Source organism: Zea mays, chromosome 8 (assembly GCF_902167145.1).
Source record: "Zea mays cultivar B73 chromosome 8, Zm-B73-REFERENCE-NAM-5.0, whole genome shotgun sequence".
In the NCBI taxonomy this organism is placed as follows: domain Eukaryota; kingdom Viridiplantae; phylum Streptophyta; class Magnoliopsida; order Poales; family Poaceae; genus Zea; species Zea mays.
This window is the reverse complement of record NC_050103.1, coordinates 157,095,424-157,110,783: the sequence shown is the minus strand read 5'-3', so window position 1 is coordinate 157,110,783 and position 15,360 is coordinate 157,095,424. Positions and strand designations below refer to the sequence as shown.

At 52.9% G+C, this 15,360-nt stretch overlaps 1 protein-coding gene and 1 long non-coding RNA gene across 3 annotated transcripts; both read right to left on the bottom strand.

Annotated features, from left to right (window-relative positions):
* Positions 1 to 725: 725 nt before the first annotated feature.
* LOC109941505 (uncharacterized) lies at positions 726 to 1,132 on the bottom strand. The gene is made up of 3 exons (XR_002264142.1): positions 1,080 to 1,132; positions 920 to 978; positions 726 to 827 (listed from the first exon to the last, which is right to left on the bottom strand). It is a non-coding gene; the product is annotated as an uncharacterized lncRNA (long non-coding RNA).
* A 2,402-nt stretch (positions 1,133 to 3,534) lies between these two features.
* Positions 3,535 to 5,523, bottom strand: LOC100216840 (uncharacterized). 2 transcript variants are annotated; one of them, NM_001143233.1, is given in 3 exon segments: positions 3,535 to 4,562; positions 4,674 to 4,804; positions 4,975 to 5,295. In NM_001143233.1, coding segments are annotated over 3 exon segments (1,026 nt in total). In that variant the 5' UTR covers positions 5,231 to 5,295; the 3' UTR covers positions 3,535 to 3,923.
* Between the last annotated feature and the right edge of the window lie 9,837 nt (positions 5,524 to 15,360).

Below are 15,360 nucleotides of genomic sequence, written 5' to 3'. Positions count from 1 at the left end.
CTTAGGCTTTTTAAAGCAAATTTGCAACTCAAGTAGTACAAAGTATGTGCTGTTCAAAATTGAAACCTACATTTGTTGCTTCAGCAGCAATACATAATATATATTGTTAAAAAAATGAGTTATAAGCAAGTCTTGTGTGTTATCTTAGGGGGGAAATCATCAAATCAAGTGAACTGTTGATTAAAACTATGACACCATTTGAGAAGTTATGAAAATTAGGTAATCCAGTTTGCAGAGTTGAGAAGACAGTACCTGACCCAAGGCTGGCAGGCTTAGAGCTTCGAGATTTCCTTCAGCCAGGTTGACTGGAAGTTGTCTCCTGTAGTCCACATGTCAAAGGGGAATGTTTCAGTAGTTGTCTTCAAATTTGAATCGAAGCCTAACAATGCTAGGAAGTTGCTCAAGAGTAACAAAACCTTAGTTCTAGTGTCATCTTCGGAAGTACATGCCGAATTGCGCAGTCTAGTTATCCAGCTGCCTTCAAGAAGACATCAACAGTGGCATGTCTACTCTCTGTAGCACATTGGAAATATGTGGCCTTGTCAGCGCATGAGCACTATAGACAGAAGTACTTGAATGCACGACAAATTGTTAGCATCTTTCAGTGGCCTAATTTAAATAAAGGATAAAGGAAACTTGGACACAGCAGTCTCCAGGCCGACAACGCTTTGGATTCATCTACAGCTAACAGTTGTAGTACCTTCAGAAACTCTTGGGGCGTAGCCATTGCCGTATGACCTTGGGAGAAGCAGGGTGTTGGCCTACTGCAAGCAGACCATGGCCATCAAGTGCAGCACCTCATACCAGACATCTGACATGGTCGTCTCCTGAGATTGAAAAGCTGCTGTATTTACATATAGCTGATTTCGAGCAACAAGACAGCAACGAGTTCACGGAATCCACGGCTGGACACACATACCTCAGCATTATCCTCTTGGTTACTCCAGGTGAACTGCACTTTGTGCCTCAAGACGCTACCTACACGTTTTACAGACCGGGCGAATCAGAACAACAGGACTGTGAACCGAAACAAGAGCAAACCAACCACCCACTACATTATTGCAGCAGTTGTTCCTCACCTTGTTGTGCTAGTCCCAGCAGAACGGGCAAGTAGTCTTTCGAGGGCCGTAGATGGTGACACACTACTTTGTTCATATCACAGAAATGAAGCGAGACCATCTAAGAAATTCAGGGGTTCTATAGAACGAGGAGTGGTGAAAGGACCATCAAATTATCACAATAAAAGGCATGTGGCTCTGCAGAATTACAGTGAACAGCAATAAACCAGCCGGACGGTGGTGGTCCGCGGCGAGCTTACATGGAGACGGCTGCGGCGGTGGCCGGCCGGCCAATAACTGCGTTGGCTAGCTTGCGCGCGCATACCTGATCAGTGATCCCCCCGGCCGGGCCGCCGCGGCAGTGCATGGCGAAATTAAGTCCGGCAATGGTGGCAGGGGGGACAGATCTTGACGGGAAAGATTGTGTCTTTGTCCAGGGCCGTCAACTCTAACAGCGAATCGACGCGAGATGCTAGCTGCTGTTGCTCCTGCTCCGTCTGAATCGCAGCGCTTCAGCCTGGTTGCGGGCAGGTCCGGTCGAAGCTCACGGCTGCCCGGCGCCGGCGGTCCGGGGCGACAGAGCTCGGAGGCGCGGTCGCGCCTCGCGCGGAGGCTCGGCGTGGAGGCCTGGCGTGGTGTCGGCGGCTCGACGGATGCCGGTTGCAGCTCGCGCAGATGAGGGGAGTGGGAGGCGGTTGATGCGAAGGGAGTAGCGAGAGCTAGCTAGGGTTGCAGAAACGGGAGGAGTGTGTGCGAAATCTCACCTCAGTCTTCTGCTCCTCGAGCTTCTGCTGCTCGATCTGGGTGGCGAGCTCCTCCGCGGTCTGCGTCGTCATTGTCTCGGTGTCGTGGGAGGGGATACGAGGGCAGAGCGACGGTGATCGTGGGAGCGGAACGGGGGCTCTTTGCTCGCGCAGGACGGTTGCGAGATGCGGGCCTGGCGGCGGAAGGCGGGGTGGGAGAGGTCGTGTGGGGTGGTGGGCAAGATCGGACGGCTACGACCGTAGAAGAGTAGAACGGACGGTTGAGATTGCACAATGGCAGAACGGCAGGCTACCCTTTCAGTCTTAATAAGTAGTAGAGATTATTGGTTATGGTTTTGTGAACTTTATTTCTAGCAGCATATGATGTTAGTGTTGTGCAATGAAATGTTACATGTTTGTGGAATGGATGACGAGTTGCTTTATAATGATGCTTGTTGCTATCTTATTATAATAAGGGTTTATAAATTTGTAAGTCAATACATATTTGGTTATTTAATTTAATATTAAAAGTTAGAAGCGCTAGGAAGATGATATGATAGTAATATTATAAAGGTTTTGGGTTTGTAGTGTTAAACACTTAAAATATGATTTTTCGGTTATATATATATATATATATATATATATATATATATATATATATATATATATATATATATATATAGATCTTTGTATTTAGTTGTGTGGCTCACGAGCCTAACGAGTTGGCTCGAACTTCCTAACAAGCCGAACCGAGTCAACTGTTTAGCTCGTTAGTATAACGAGCCGAGCCGAGCTGACTCGTTACAGTAACGAGCCATAACGAGCCGAGCTGGCTCGATCCTAGTTGCCGGAGCTCTCCCTCTGGAGAACACGAACAGAGGAGAAGAAAAGCATTCCACGACCCCCGAGGGGCCCCCTCAAAAAGGGAACTATTCCTTAAATTTACTTTTTTTTATTTATTTTTATTCGTTTTTTGAACCCCAACAAAAGTGGATTCAAAGTTACTTCAATTATCCTTTTCTTTTAAGTTCTTCTTGTAAAGTTCCATGCTTGCTGTTTGGTCAAGAAAATTAGACCTAATCCAACAAACAAGACAAGGATTGATTACGAATCTTGATTCTTCAAAGAATGTATTCCGTTTCTTTCATAACGGATTATCCGCTATTCGATTTTCTATTTATTAGATATTATTTTATGCTAACCAATTAAATTCCTTTAACTAAAAAGGGATCGATTTTGCACCGCCGCCTCAGGCGCACGACGAGGTTCGCTAATAGTAGAGCAATCGTTTCAGAGAAGATGAATTATGACCTTTCTTTTCTTGTTTCCTTTTTCTAGAACAGTCATTGGACGAACGCCGTTTGTGGTCGTTGTTGTACGTGAAGGATATAAGGTGAATTGTTAGAGATAATATGTACATAGGAGAAGAATCTTTGAGAGAAAGATAGTACTCCTTCGTTCTTTTTTAAATTTTGTTCGGTTATTGAAATTTTATGTGGACCGGAGTGTATATATTTAAATGGACTTAATAACACGCAGTCCATATATATATAGTGAAACGAATAAGTTCTTATTTGTTACATTTTAGTTTAAAAATAAACTAAAAGACGGTAAATATTCGAAAATATAGAGGTAGTATAATATATTAAAAATACAAATAAGATATATGGCAAGGGGTAATTGTTAGAGAGAGAGTATTAATTAGGACTACAAGAGGATCGAGAGACAATAATACGGTGTGGTGAGATGACCACGACAAACCTGTCTTACTTTTCTCGGATGATACCAAAACATCAGTCGATGAACTTTTTCTACATTTGACTTGAGTAAAATCTGCCTCTTGTACGTGTGTTGCGTCTACTTTCTACACACAAATAATGTGACGTTGAACTTGACAACAATAGGAGTCCATTCATTCATTCATTCATTCATTCATGTTGTTGCTTATACTTCCGAAAACATTAATCAACGCAAATAAGAAAAACAAGAGGAATAAATTTACAGGCATAGTATACGTTTAGGAACGACGACTTTTGTGTAGTCTGATCGATTTGAAGCCAAAACAAAAGCATGATTACGTGACGAGGATGAGGCCCTCGGTGATGAGCGAGTCAGCGATGACCTGGTTGGCCGCCTCGGACGGGTGGACGGCGTCCCAGAAGACGTAGGACGTGGCGTTGGGGCACGTCCCGACGGACTTGGGGTTGCAGAGGAGCACGGTGGTCTCCACCGTGCCCGTCCCGCAGCATCCCCGCCGGGCCTCCGCGAAGCCCTGCGACTGGGGGTCCGTGGCCAGGTCGTACAGCGGCGTGTAGATGTCGAAGACGGCGATCTTGAGGTCCGGGTACCGCCGCGCCAGCGCGTCCACGGTGCCGTTCATCTTCCGGTTGAAGCTCTGCGCGTCGCTGTTGAGCCTGGACACGCACCCGGCGGCGCCGTGCCCGAACAGCGTGATGGACGCCGGCAGGCAGCCCAGCGGCGGCAGCGACGTGACGCCGACGCGGCGCGCCCCCATGCCGTAGAGCTCCTGCACGGTGCGGCCGAAGATGGCCACGAGGCGGTCGGAGAACTGGTCGGCCGTCTGCGTCTTGAACAGCAGCGGGTTTATGTAGTAGTTCTGCACGAAGTCGCTGGCGCCGGCACTGACGATGTACAGCGCGCCGCTGAGGATGGAGCGCGCCTGCCCGGCGCCGGCCACCGCCGCCAGCTTCGTCTGGTACTCCCTGAAGTACTCCAGCTGCTGGGACAGCGGGATCGCGTGCTGTGTGTGTGTGTTTGTTTGTTTGCATTGGTGTGTAAGAATTGCTAGCCGTTAGGTCACACTGATCGATCGATCGATGAGGTGGTGACGAACTGATCTGATGATACTTACATACATAAGTGCCGTGTGGTCGTAGTACCCAGACCCCGCGGACGCGAAGTTGGCGCCGATGAGGAGGTTCTGCCCCGACGCCTGTGGGCTGAGGTACGCGGCAGGGTAGGTAGTGAACCCCAGCGTGTCGGCTGCAGCCATGGCACAATGCATGCACCACGTACGCAGACGATCGACGAAAAAGTCGTCGTACGTGGTCGGGAGTTGCATTCATCAGATCGATGTTGTCCAGACTCCAGAGAGAGACAGAAAGGAATGGCAATGGCATGCATCCCCGACTTAGTCCTAGCTACGTACGTACCGGTGATGTCGGTCGCCAGCTTGCCATTGCAGAACCTCCCGGTGGCGACGTGGTTGGCGAAGTCCCTGCCGTATGGCGGGAAGTTGGCCTTGATGATGGTGTGGAGGTAGTCGTTGTTCCCGACGTCCACCGACGAGTCACCGAACGTAAACAGCGCCGGCACCAGCGGCTGCGCCTCGCTGCCGCAACCGGCCAGGAGGAGGAAGAGCGCCAGGACCAGCGGCACCCGCGTCCCCTGCGCCTGCAGAGCCATCATCACCTCTATCTCTCTCAGTCTCAGACTCTCAGCTCTGAAACACAAACACTCACGACGCAACGCACGTCGTGCCCTGGTGTAGTGAAACCGGCCGTGCCTCGTGCGAGCTTTATATAGGTGACGAGACGACCAATGGAGTTTGTTAACCACGCACGCGCATGCATCCCCGCTGAGTAGGGCACGCATCATGATGCCGTGTCACTCGAGACTGGGAAGTGACCATGGCGGACCGCCCAGCCCAGTCGTTCATGCTGTGCGCTGCCCTGCCCCGCGTCCCCGCCACCGCCCGGTTCGATTCTCCCATCCGCAATGGTGGCTATTTATTAGGGTTGATAGGGAAACACAGCGGTGGTTGAGACGACGACTGCTGCTGCTGCTGACGCTACGACCGACCGGCCGAACTGACGACGCAGGCACGCGGCGCTCCGGCCCAGCGCCACTGCGCTAGAAATGTTCAGGAGCACCAACAGCTAGCAGGCAACCACTACTGGGTGAATTATTGCACACGTTCTATGTACTATGCGGGCATGGATGGATCCTGCGGATGAAGCTGCAGCTCGTGCGTGGGCTTCGGTCCAACCTGGAAATGTCAGACCAGGAGCACCGCCCGCCGCCGGCGGGCAGTGGTCCTGCGGTGAAGAAACAAGTGCGGAGGATGGAGCCAATGGAATGGAGAACAGATCTGCAGATCCTCCAAGTACAGGGTGACAGCGCAATCCAGTGGCCAGATTTTCGAATGGTGAATGCAGCGGCAATGGGGAGCCTATTATATATATATACAGAAGAAAAGCTCAAAACTTTTCGTGTAAAATTTGGCGAACTGGTATAAACATGACAGAATAAATCTAGTGAGATCACTTTGAGTGGGTAAAGGCCTTTTTGATTGAAGGCGTGGCCTATTTATTTGCATGGCAAAAACCGTTGCATGAGAGTTACGACGCTGAATTGATGACTTTTACATGTCCAGGCAATTTGAGCGCGAATGTATATTTGGTCGGAGGACTATGCCTAAGAATACTAATTGAAAGAAAGGGAAAGAAAAATCAGTTTTTAATCTATATATATGTAAATGGTGCACACTATTATCATTATGCTGTCTTTACTCCTTACCAAGGGAAGAAATGAGACAGATCATGATACCCACATCTAGTAATTAAAGTTATTGAAACACCATTTATAAGGGAACTATTCTGATAATAAATATTTGACCAGTCTAGTAATTGGTTTGGTCACCTACGATTAGGGCTGGACGAAATGCTCGTGGTTCGCTAGCTCGCTCGGTTTATGGTCAGCTCGGCTCAACTCGGATCGGCTCGTTTGAATTTTTTCACGAGCTGAGCTGACATCCTAGCTCGGTTCGTTAACGAGCCAGCTCGCGAGCTAAACGAGCTCTCATATTCCAGCAAAAAAAAACTATATGCATATCATTTACAGAATAATTGATGAACATGTTATATATATATGTGAGGTGTCTATGGCCTATGAATTAACATGTTATATATATGTGAGGTGTCTATGACTTATGAATTAAAGTAATGATTAATGAACTATGTCTATGTGTTAATTTGATCTATGCAAATATAATTATAGGTTAAACTGATGAACATGTATGTGAATTGTGAATTAATGAGTGATGAATTATGCTAATTTGGTGTTACATTGACGTGGTTTGTGAAACTATAAGTATAATTACTATTTTCTATCGTTAAATTAGTTTGAAATTAACTAAAAATTAATTATTATGTACATATTTTTTTCTGCTCTGGCTCGTGAGCTAAACGAGCCGAGTAAAGTTGACTCTGTGGCTCGTTACCTTAATGAGCCGAGCCGAGCTAGCTCATTAGCTTAACGAGTCAGCTTGAACTTGGACAAGCCAAGCCGAGCTGGCTCGTTATCCACCCCCTACCTATTACCTATGATGCACGGCACCGGAGTCCCAAGTAAACAAGCCCTAAATCACCAAATTCGAATGACAATATAGAGCATTACGCATTTAACAATGCTATTTAACTATAATAACAACAATAATATATTGCAATCAACCTAAGTTATATGCTTTGACAACGGTGTTTAAGGTACATTTACCAAGTGCCTGTCTACCATGAGAATGTTTAATTAGCAGAAAATACAGTTGGATGTCTCACGTCGACGAATTCATATCTCTGCAACAAGAGAGCCTTTAATTTCTTTTAAAACAACGCGATACAGCTCTTCAGTGCATTGAACAGAAAGAAGAGAGAAGAACAGGAAAGGCCATTCATCATAGACTTGAGTTATTATATGCAGTTGTGCAGGTTTCGTCATAATTGTCATTTATTCATGAGAAGACGAGTTATGCATTCTTACAGGACCCGTTAGCTCTTAAATACAAAGGACAGAACATTTGTGCAAAAACAGCGAAGGTGCAGCTACCATCATATGAAGCATACAAGCATGGAGACATCCTTTCCTTATAAAACAATAGGTCAACAAGAAGATCATTCAACTGCCACAATCGATATTGAAATGCTTTGAATTGTACTTTGAGGCGCAAGATTACCTGAGCATATAAGGTTCAGTAAACTCGGAGAGACTACAGAAACTCTATAAAATGCATAACAAAAGCTTACTTCCTTATCCAGTTATTTCAAAATATGCACCATAGTCTGGAAACTCAAATTCCCTCCGGAATTCCTAAAGATTGGGTGGAAATTAGTTTATTTTTCTAATCAAACACGGGAAATCCCGAAGGGGATTCGAGTTCCGAAACTAGCCCTAAGAGAAAAAAAACTGGACTATCGTATGGGCATATTTGCCATGATGAAGGTTAAACACACACAAGCTAGCTGTTTCACTGGGTAGCTTAAGCCTGCAATTAATCCTGGCTACTGGGATCTGGATACTGCAGCAGTCAAAGGAGAGTATTCCACTGTTCTCTCAACAAATACGTGACTGACTAGATAATATCGGCATTCTGAGCATAGATCTTACCAATTTAATGAAACAATCAAACAATAACGAACTCATTCATCAGAAATAAAATTCTGACTGCAGGATGAGATAGTTTTTATAAATAGTGAAACAAACCCTACGACTAAAGTAGAAGTGAGTAAATCCTTCGCTGTCAAGGATCATCATCCAAAAAGACATGTACGATCAGCAGATGTGGTCCAACATATAGGGGGTGTTTGGTTACCCCAAACTAAAATTTAGCCTCTGTCATATCGAATGTTTGAACCTCCGTTCTGGGTATTAAATGTAGTCGGATTATAAAACTAATTTGTCAGCCGAAGATTAAAAGACGAGACGAATCTAGTCCAGTTGGTTGGGTCTATATTTCATACTCCTATTTAAAAGTCAAACGTTTGATGTGACCCGGGCTAAACTTTAGCAGAAGCAACCAAACACCCCATATATGCAACCTGTCAAGCAAACCAAGGGCCACGTTTCGCACATGTTTTAAGGTAGGCAGGTTCAGGCCTTCAGCCGCTGGCCCGCTGCGACCTCCTATCATGCTGCGCCCATGGCAAAAACAGCATCGCCATGAGGCCAGTCACATCCTAAGCCTAGATGTCAATAGATAAATATCCACCGAGTATTACTATCTCATACATATACAGTAGCAGAGACCTACTGCTAGAATAGAGACAACACATCTACTATACAACATCTTGTTTTGTTGGTATAGTAGAAGATATGAGAGTTTTTAAAAGTAAGGTATGGCTCATGCCACACTAAGCCATAATGGCCTCTCCGCCACTGTACATATACTCACGATAAAAAAATAGTCTTGTGATTCTGTTAGATCACTCATATCCACTGGTAGGTATAAATTTACATCATACTCATACCCATGTGAGTATGGGTCACCCGTCGAGTCATTCGTACCTATAAAGATTAAACATTTATATTATACAAATGTCAAGTATATCTATCTAAATATCATTACAAAATTTCGAGTCGGCACTAATACCATTTGTAACACCTCTTCCACTCTCGGACCAACAGTATTTACTCATGGCGGTCCTCTAGGACCATAGACCATACACACAAACCAACACGAATCTTTTGTGCGCACTTTGTCCCCACTCGTGCGTCCCGAGAAAACTTTTCGGTCGGTCACCCATTCCAACATCTAGGCCAAGCACGATTAACCTAGAGGTTCTTTTGAAATTGGCTTCCAAAAAAGACGATGCACCTTTGTCGGGGACCATAATTAGGGGTACCCTCAAGACGCCTAATTCTCAGATGGTAACCCCCATCAGCATAAAGCTGCAGAGGCCTGATGGGTGCGATTAAGTCAGGGATCAGTCCATACGAGCGACTCGATCACGGCTCGCCCGAGCCTAGCCTCGGGCAAGGGCAGCCGACCCCGAGGGATTTCCGTCTCGCCCGAGGCCCCCCTTTAACGGCGGACACATCTCCGGCTCGCCCGAGGCCTTGCCTTCGCTAAGAAGCAACCCTGACTAAATCGCCGCGCCGACCGACCGAGTCGCAGGAGCATTTAACGCAAAGATAGCCTGACACCTTTATCCTGACGCGCGCCACCCGGCAGAGCCGAAGTGACCGCCGTCACTTCGCCGCTCCACTGACCGGTCTGACAGAAGGACAGCGCCGCCTGCGCCACTCCGACTGCAGTGCCACTTGACAGAGTGAGACTGACAGGCAGTCAGGCCCTGCCAAAGGCGCCATAGGAAACTCCGCTCCGCCCGACCCAGGGCTCGGACTCGGGCTAAGCCCCGAAAGACGGCGAACTCCGCTCCGCCCGACCCAGGGCTCGGACTCGGGCTAAGCCCCGGAAGACGGCGAACTCCGCTCCGCCCGACCCAGGGCTCGGACTCGGGCTAAGCCCCGGAAGACGGCGAACTCCGCTCCGCCCGACCTAGGGCTCGGACTCGGGCTAGGCCCCGGAAGACGGCGAACTCCGCTCCGCCCGACCCAGGGCTCGGACTCGGGCTAAGCCCCGGAAGACGGCGAACTCCGCTCCGCCCGACCCAGGGCTCGGACTCAGGCAAAGTCCCGGAAGACGGCGAACTCCGCTCCGCCCGACCCAGGGCTCGGACTCGGGCTAAGCCCCGGAAGACGGCGAACTCCGCTCCGCCCGACCCAGGGCTCGGACTCGGGCTAAGCCCCGAAAGACGGCGAACTCCGCTCCGCCCGACCCAGGGCTCGGACTCGGGCTAAGCCCCGGAAGACGGCGAACTCCGCTCCGCCCGACCCAGGGCTCGGACTCGGGCTAAGCCCCGGAAGACAGCGAACTCCGCTCCGCCCGACCTAGGGCTCGGACTCGGGCTAGGCCCCGGAAGACGGCGAACTCCGCTCCGCCCGACCCAGGGCTCGGACTCGGGCTAAGCCCCGGAAGACGGCGAACTCCGCTCCGCCCGACCCAGGGCTCGGACTCAGGCTAAGTCCCAGAAGACGGCGAACTCCGCTCCGCCCGACCCAGGGCTCGGACTCGGGCTAAGCCCCGGAAGACGGCGAACTCCGCTCCGCCCGACCCAGGGCTCGGACTCGGGCTTAGCCCCAGAAGACGACGAACTCCGCTTCGCCCGACCCCAGGGCTCGGACTCCGCCCTAGCCTCTGCCGAACAACCTCCGCCTCGCCCGACCCAGGGGCTCGGGCTCGGCCTCGGCCATGGAAGACAGACTCGACCTCGGCTTCGGAGGAACCTCCACGTCGCCCGACCTAGGGCACAGGCCCGCCACGTCAACAGGAAGCGCCATCATCACCCTACCCCGAGCCGACTCGGGCCGCAGAGAACAAGACCGGTGTCCCATCTGGCTAGCTCCGCCAGATAGGCAATGATGGCGCCCCGCAAGCCCTGTGACGACGGCGGCTCTCAGCTCCCTTACGGAAGCAGGGGGACGTCAGCAAGGACCCGACCGCTCCGACAGCTGTCCCTCCGCCAGGCTCCATTGCTCCTCCGACAGCCACGACATCACACTAGCAGGGTGCCAAGATCTCTCCGGCTGCCACATTGGCATGTACTTAGGGCGCTAGCTCTCCCTCCGCTAGACACGTAGCACTCTGCTACATCCCCATTGTACACCTGGATCCTCTCCTTACGCCTATAAAAGGAAGGACCAGGGCCTTCTTAGAAAGGGTTGGCCGCGCGGGGACGAGGACGAGACATGCGCTCTCTTGGGGCCGCTCGCTTCCCTCACCCGCGTGGACGCTTGTAACCCCCTACTGCAAGCGCACCTGACCTGGGCGCGGGACGAACACGAAGGTCGCGGGATTTCCACCTCTCTCACGCCCGTCTCCGGCCACCTCGCTTCCCCCCTTCGCGCTCGCCCACGCGCTCGACCCATCTGGGCTGGGGCACGCGGCACACTCACTCGTCGGCTTAGGGACCCCCCGGTCTCGAAACGCCGACAGTTGGCGCGCCAGGTAGGGGCCTGCTGCGTGTTGACGAACAGCTTCCCGTCAAGCTCCAGATGGGCAGTCTCCAGCAACCTCTCTGGCCCGGGACGGTGCTCCGTTTCGGGAGTCTTGAGTTCATGTCCTTCGACGGCAACTACGACATGATACTCCTTCCACCGCCGCGCGACAACGACAATGGCGGCCGACAACCCGCCCGCCGGCGGCGGAATCGACGACGTCTTCCCGGCGTGGTGGAAGAACAACATTCGGGCTCGCCCCGTCCTCTCCCCCGCCAACGGAGGAGGAGGCGGGGCAACCAAGGCCAAGCGGAAGGCCGCGCTTCGTCGGCTGTCGAGCGAATCGACGTCCCCAGCGCCCCAACGGGGGGCGCATCGGGCGTCGACCTCGCGTTTGAGACGAAGGCGAGCGCCGTCCCCCCGCGACACACCAATCCCGAGCAAGTGGACGACGCCAGCGCGCTCGCGGAGGGTTTGCAGGACGTCGCCCTCGTACCTAAGACGACGGTGCAATCAGTCCCCGACGTGACTATGTCGCTCCTCGTCGACCAAAAGGTACTGACTGATTCCCATCCTACGTCATTTCGACTCGGCCTCAACCCGCCTAGCGACCTCGCTTTGGCGGGCGCTCTCGTTGAGGCGAGTGCAACCCCTCTGGGGTTTCGTATGCGGTCGCCTTGGGACTGATTGACGGACGTCTCGACCTACGGGCCCTCTGCGTCCGAGGAAGAAGACGATCCCAGCATCTGTTGGGATTTCTCTGGATTTGGCAACCCCAGTGCCATGCGGGACTTTATGACCGCATGTGACTACTGCCTCTCCGACTGTTCCGACGGTAGCCGTAGCCTTGACGACGAGGACTGCGGCCCAAGCCGCGAATGTTTCCACGTCGAGCTAGGGGATCCCTCCGAAGGCAACCATCTCGGCATGCCGGAGGACGGTGATCTACCTAGGCCGGTGCCTCGCGCTGACATCCCGCGGGAGCTAGCTGTGGTCCCCGTTCCGGCGGGGGGTCACGACCCACAGCTCGAGCAAGTCCGCGGGGCGCAGGCCAGGCTCGACGAGGGAGCAGGAGCGCTTGAGTCGATCCGCCGGGACGTCGGGCAGGTATGGGCGGGCCAACCCCCGGCCGGAGAAATACGTCACCTGCCCCAGGGTTTCCAGCACCGCGTCGCCAACGACGTCAGGGTCAGGCCGCCACCCGCATCCAGTGGGGTCGGTCAGAACCTGGCAGCCGCAGCGATGCTCCTCCGCGCGATGCCGGAGCCATCAACCACCGAGGGTCGGCGAATCCAGGGAGAGCTCAAGAATCTCCTGGAGGGCGCTACGGTCCGACGGGCCGAGAGCTCTACCTCCCGGAGGCAGGGATACCCCTCGGAACCTCATGCCGCGACTTCCCGATTCATGCGGGAAGTCTCGGTCTACACCGGGCGCACGCACAACACCGCGCCTGCGGCCCCGGGCCACCTCGGCAACGAGCACCATCGTCGCGACCGTCGGGCCCACCTCGACGAGAGGGTGCGCCGAGGGTACCACCCCAGGCGTGGGGGACGCTATGACAGCGGGGAGGATCGGAGTCCCTCACCCGAACCACCCGGTCCGCAGGCCTTCAGACGGGCCATCCGACGGGCGCCGTTCCCGACCCGGTTCCGACCCCCGATTACTATCACAAAGTACTCGGGGGAAACGAGACCGGAACTGTGGCTCGCAGACTACCGCCTGGCCTGCCAACTGGGTGGAACGGATGACGACAACCTCATCATCCGCAACCTCCCCCTGTTCCTCTCCAACACTGCTCGCGCCTGGTTGGAGCACCTGCCTCCGGGGCAGATCTCCAACTGGGATGACTTGGTCCAAGCCTTCGCCGGCAATTTCCAGGGCACGTACGTGCGCCCCGTGAATTCCTGGGACCTCCGAAGCTGCCGGCAACAGCCGGGAGAGTCTCTCCGGGACTACATCCGGCGATTCTCGAAGCGGCGCACCGAGCTGCCCAACATCACCGACTCAGATGTCATCGGCGCGTTCCTTGCCGGCACCACCTGATGTGACCTGGTGAGTAAGTTGGGTCGCAAGACCCCCACCAGGGCGAGCGAGCTGATGGACATCGCCACCAAGTTCGCATCTGGCCAGGAGGCGGTCGAGGCTATCTTCCGAAAGGACAAGCAGCCCCAGGGCCGCCCATAGGAAGAGGCTCCCGAGGCGTCAACTCCGCGCGGCGCAAAGAAGAAAGGCAGGAAGAAGTCGCAAGCGAAACGCGACGCCGCCGACGCGGACCTTGTCGCCGCCGCCGAGTACAAGAACCCACGGAAGCCCCCCGGAGGTGCTAACCTCTTCGACAAGATGCTCAAGGAGTCGTGCCCCTATCATCAGGGGCCCGTCAAGCACACCCTTGAGGAGTGTGTCATGCTTCGGCGCCACTTCCACAGGGCCGGGCCACCCGCAGAGGGTGGCAGGGCCCGCGACGACGACAAAAAGGAAGATCACCAAGCAGGAGAGTTCCCCGAGGTCCGCGACTGCTTCATGATCTACGGTGGGCATGCGGCGAATGCCTCGGCTCGGCATCGCAAGCAAGAGCGCCGGGAGGTCTGCTCGGTGAAGGTGGCGGCGCCAGTCTACCTAGACTGGTCCGACAAGCCCATCACCTTCGACCAAGCTGACCACCCCGACCACGTGCCGAGCCCGGGGAAATACCCGCTCGTCGTCGACCCCATCGTCGGCGACGTCAGGCTCACCAAGGTCCTGATGGACGGGGTGAGAGCACCTAGAGGGGGGGGTGAATAGGTGATCCTGTAATAACTTAAACTTATAGCCACAAAACTTGATTAGGTGTTAGCACAGTTTATGCCAAGTGGCTAGAGAGGAGTCAAAACACAATAACCACAAGAATCCAATCACAGAGATGACACAGTGGTTATCCCGTGGTTCGACCAAGTACAAAACTTGCCTACTCCACGTTGTGGCGTCCCAACGGACGAGAGTTGCACTCAACTCCTCTCAAGTGATCCAATGATCAACTTGAATACCACGGTGTTCTTGCTTTTCTTTTCTCAATCCCGTTTGCGAGGAATCTCCACAACTTGGAGCCTCTCGCCCTTACAAAAGATGTTCACAGAGAATCACAGAGCAAAGGAGGGATTAGCAACTCACACACGACACAAAGATCACAGCGAATACGCACACACAAGACCCAGACTTGAGCTCAAAAGACTAGCACACTAGAACGGAGCTCAAATCACTAGAATGTCGAACAAGTGCACGAGATTGATGTGTGAGTGATCAAGAGTGCTCAAGGAATGCTTGGGGTACTCCTCCATGCGCCAAGGGGTCCCTTTTATAGCCCCAAGGCAGCTAGGAGCCGTTGGGAACAAATCTGGAAGGCCATCTTTGCCTTCTGTCTCGTGGCGCACCGGACAGTCCGGTGCACACCGGACACTGTCCGGTGCCCGATTTGTTTCCATAGAAAGCGAAGCCGACCGTTGCCGACCGTTGCAGATCTGGCGCACCGGACAGTCCGGTGCACACCGGACAGTCCGGTGCTCCCTTCCGACCGTTGGCTCGGCCACGTGTCGCGCGCCGATCGCGCGGCCGACCGTTGGCCCGGCCGACCGTTGGCTCACCGGACAGTCCGGTGCACACCGGACAGTCCGGTGAATTTTAGCCGAAGTCGCCGGGGAAAAACCCGAGAGCGGCTGGTTTGCGCTGCGCTGATCTGGCGCACCGGACACTGTCCGGTGCACACCGGACAGTCCGGTGCCCCAGCCCGAAGCAGC

Excerpts from the sequence above, each read along its gene's own strand:
- LOC100216840 (XM_008656259.3), bottom strand. The coding sequence starts at position 5,419 with ATGATGCGTGCCCTACTCAGCGGGGATGCATGCGCGTGCGTGGTTAAC. Across the intron at positions 4,805-4,974 it reads GCTGGCGACCGACATCACCG|CCGACACGCTGGGGTTCACT; the intron begins GTACGTACGTAG and ends CCATGGCTGCAG. Across the intron at positions 4,563-4,673 it reads ACCACACGGCACTTATGTAT|CACGCGATCCCGCTGTCCCA; the intron begins GTAAGTATCATC and ends ACACACACACAG.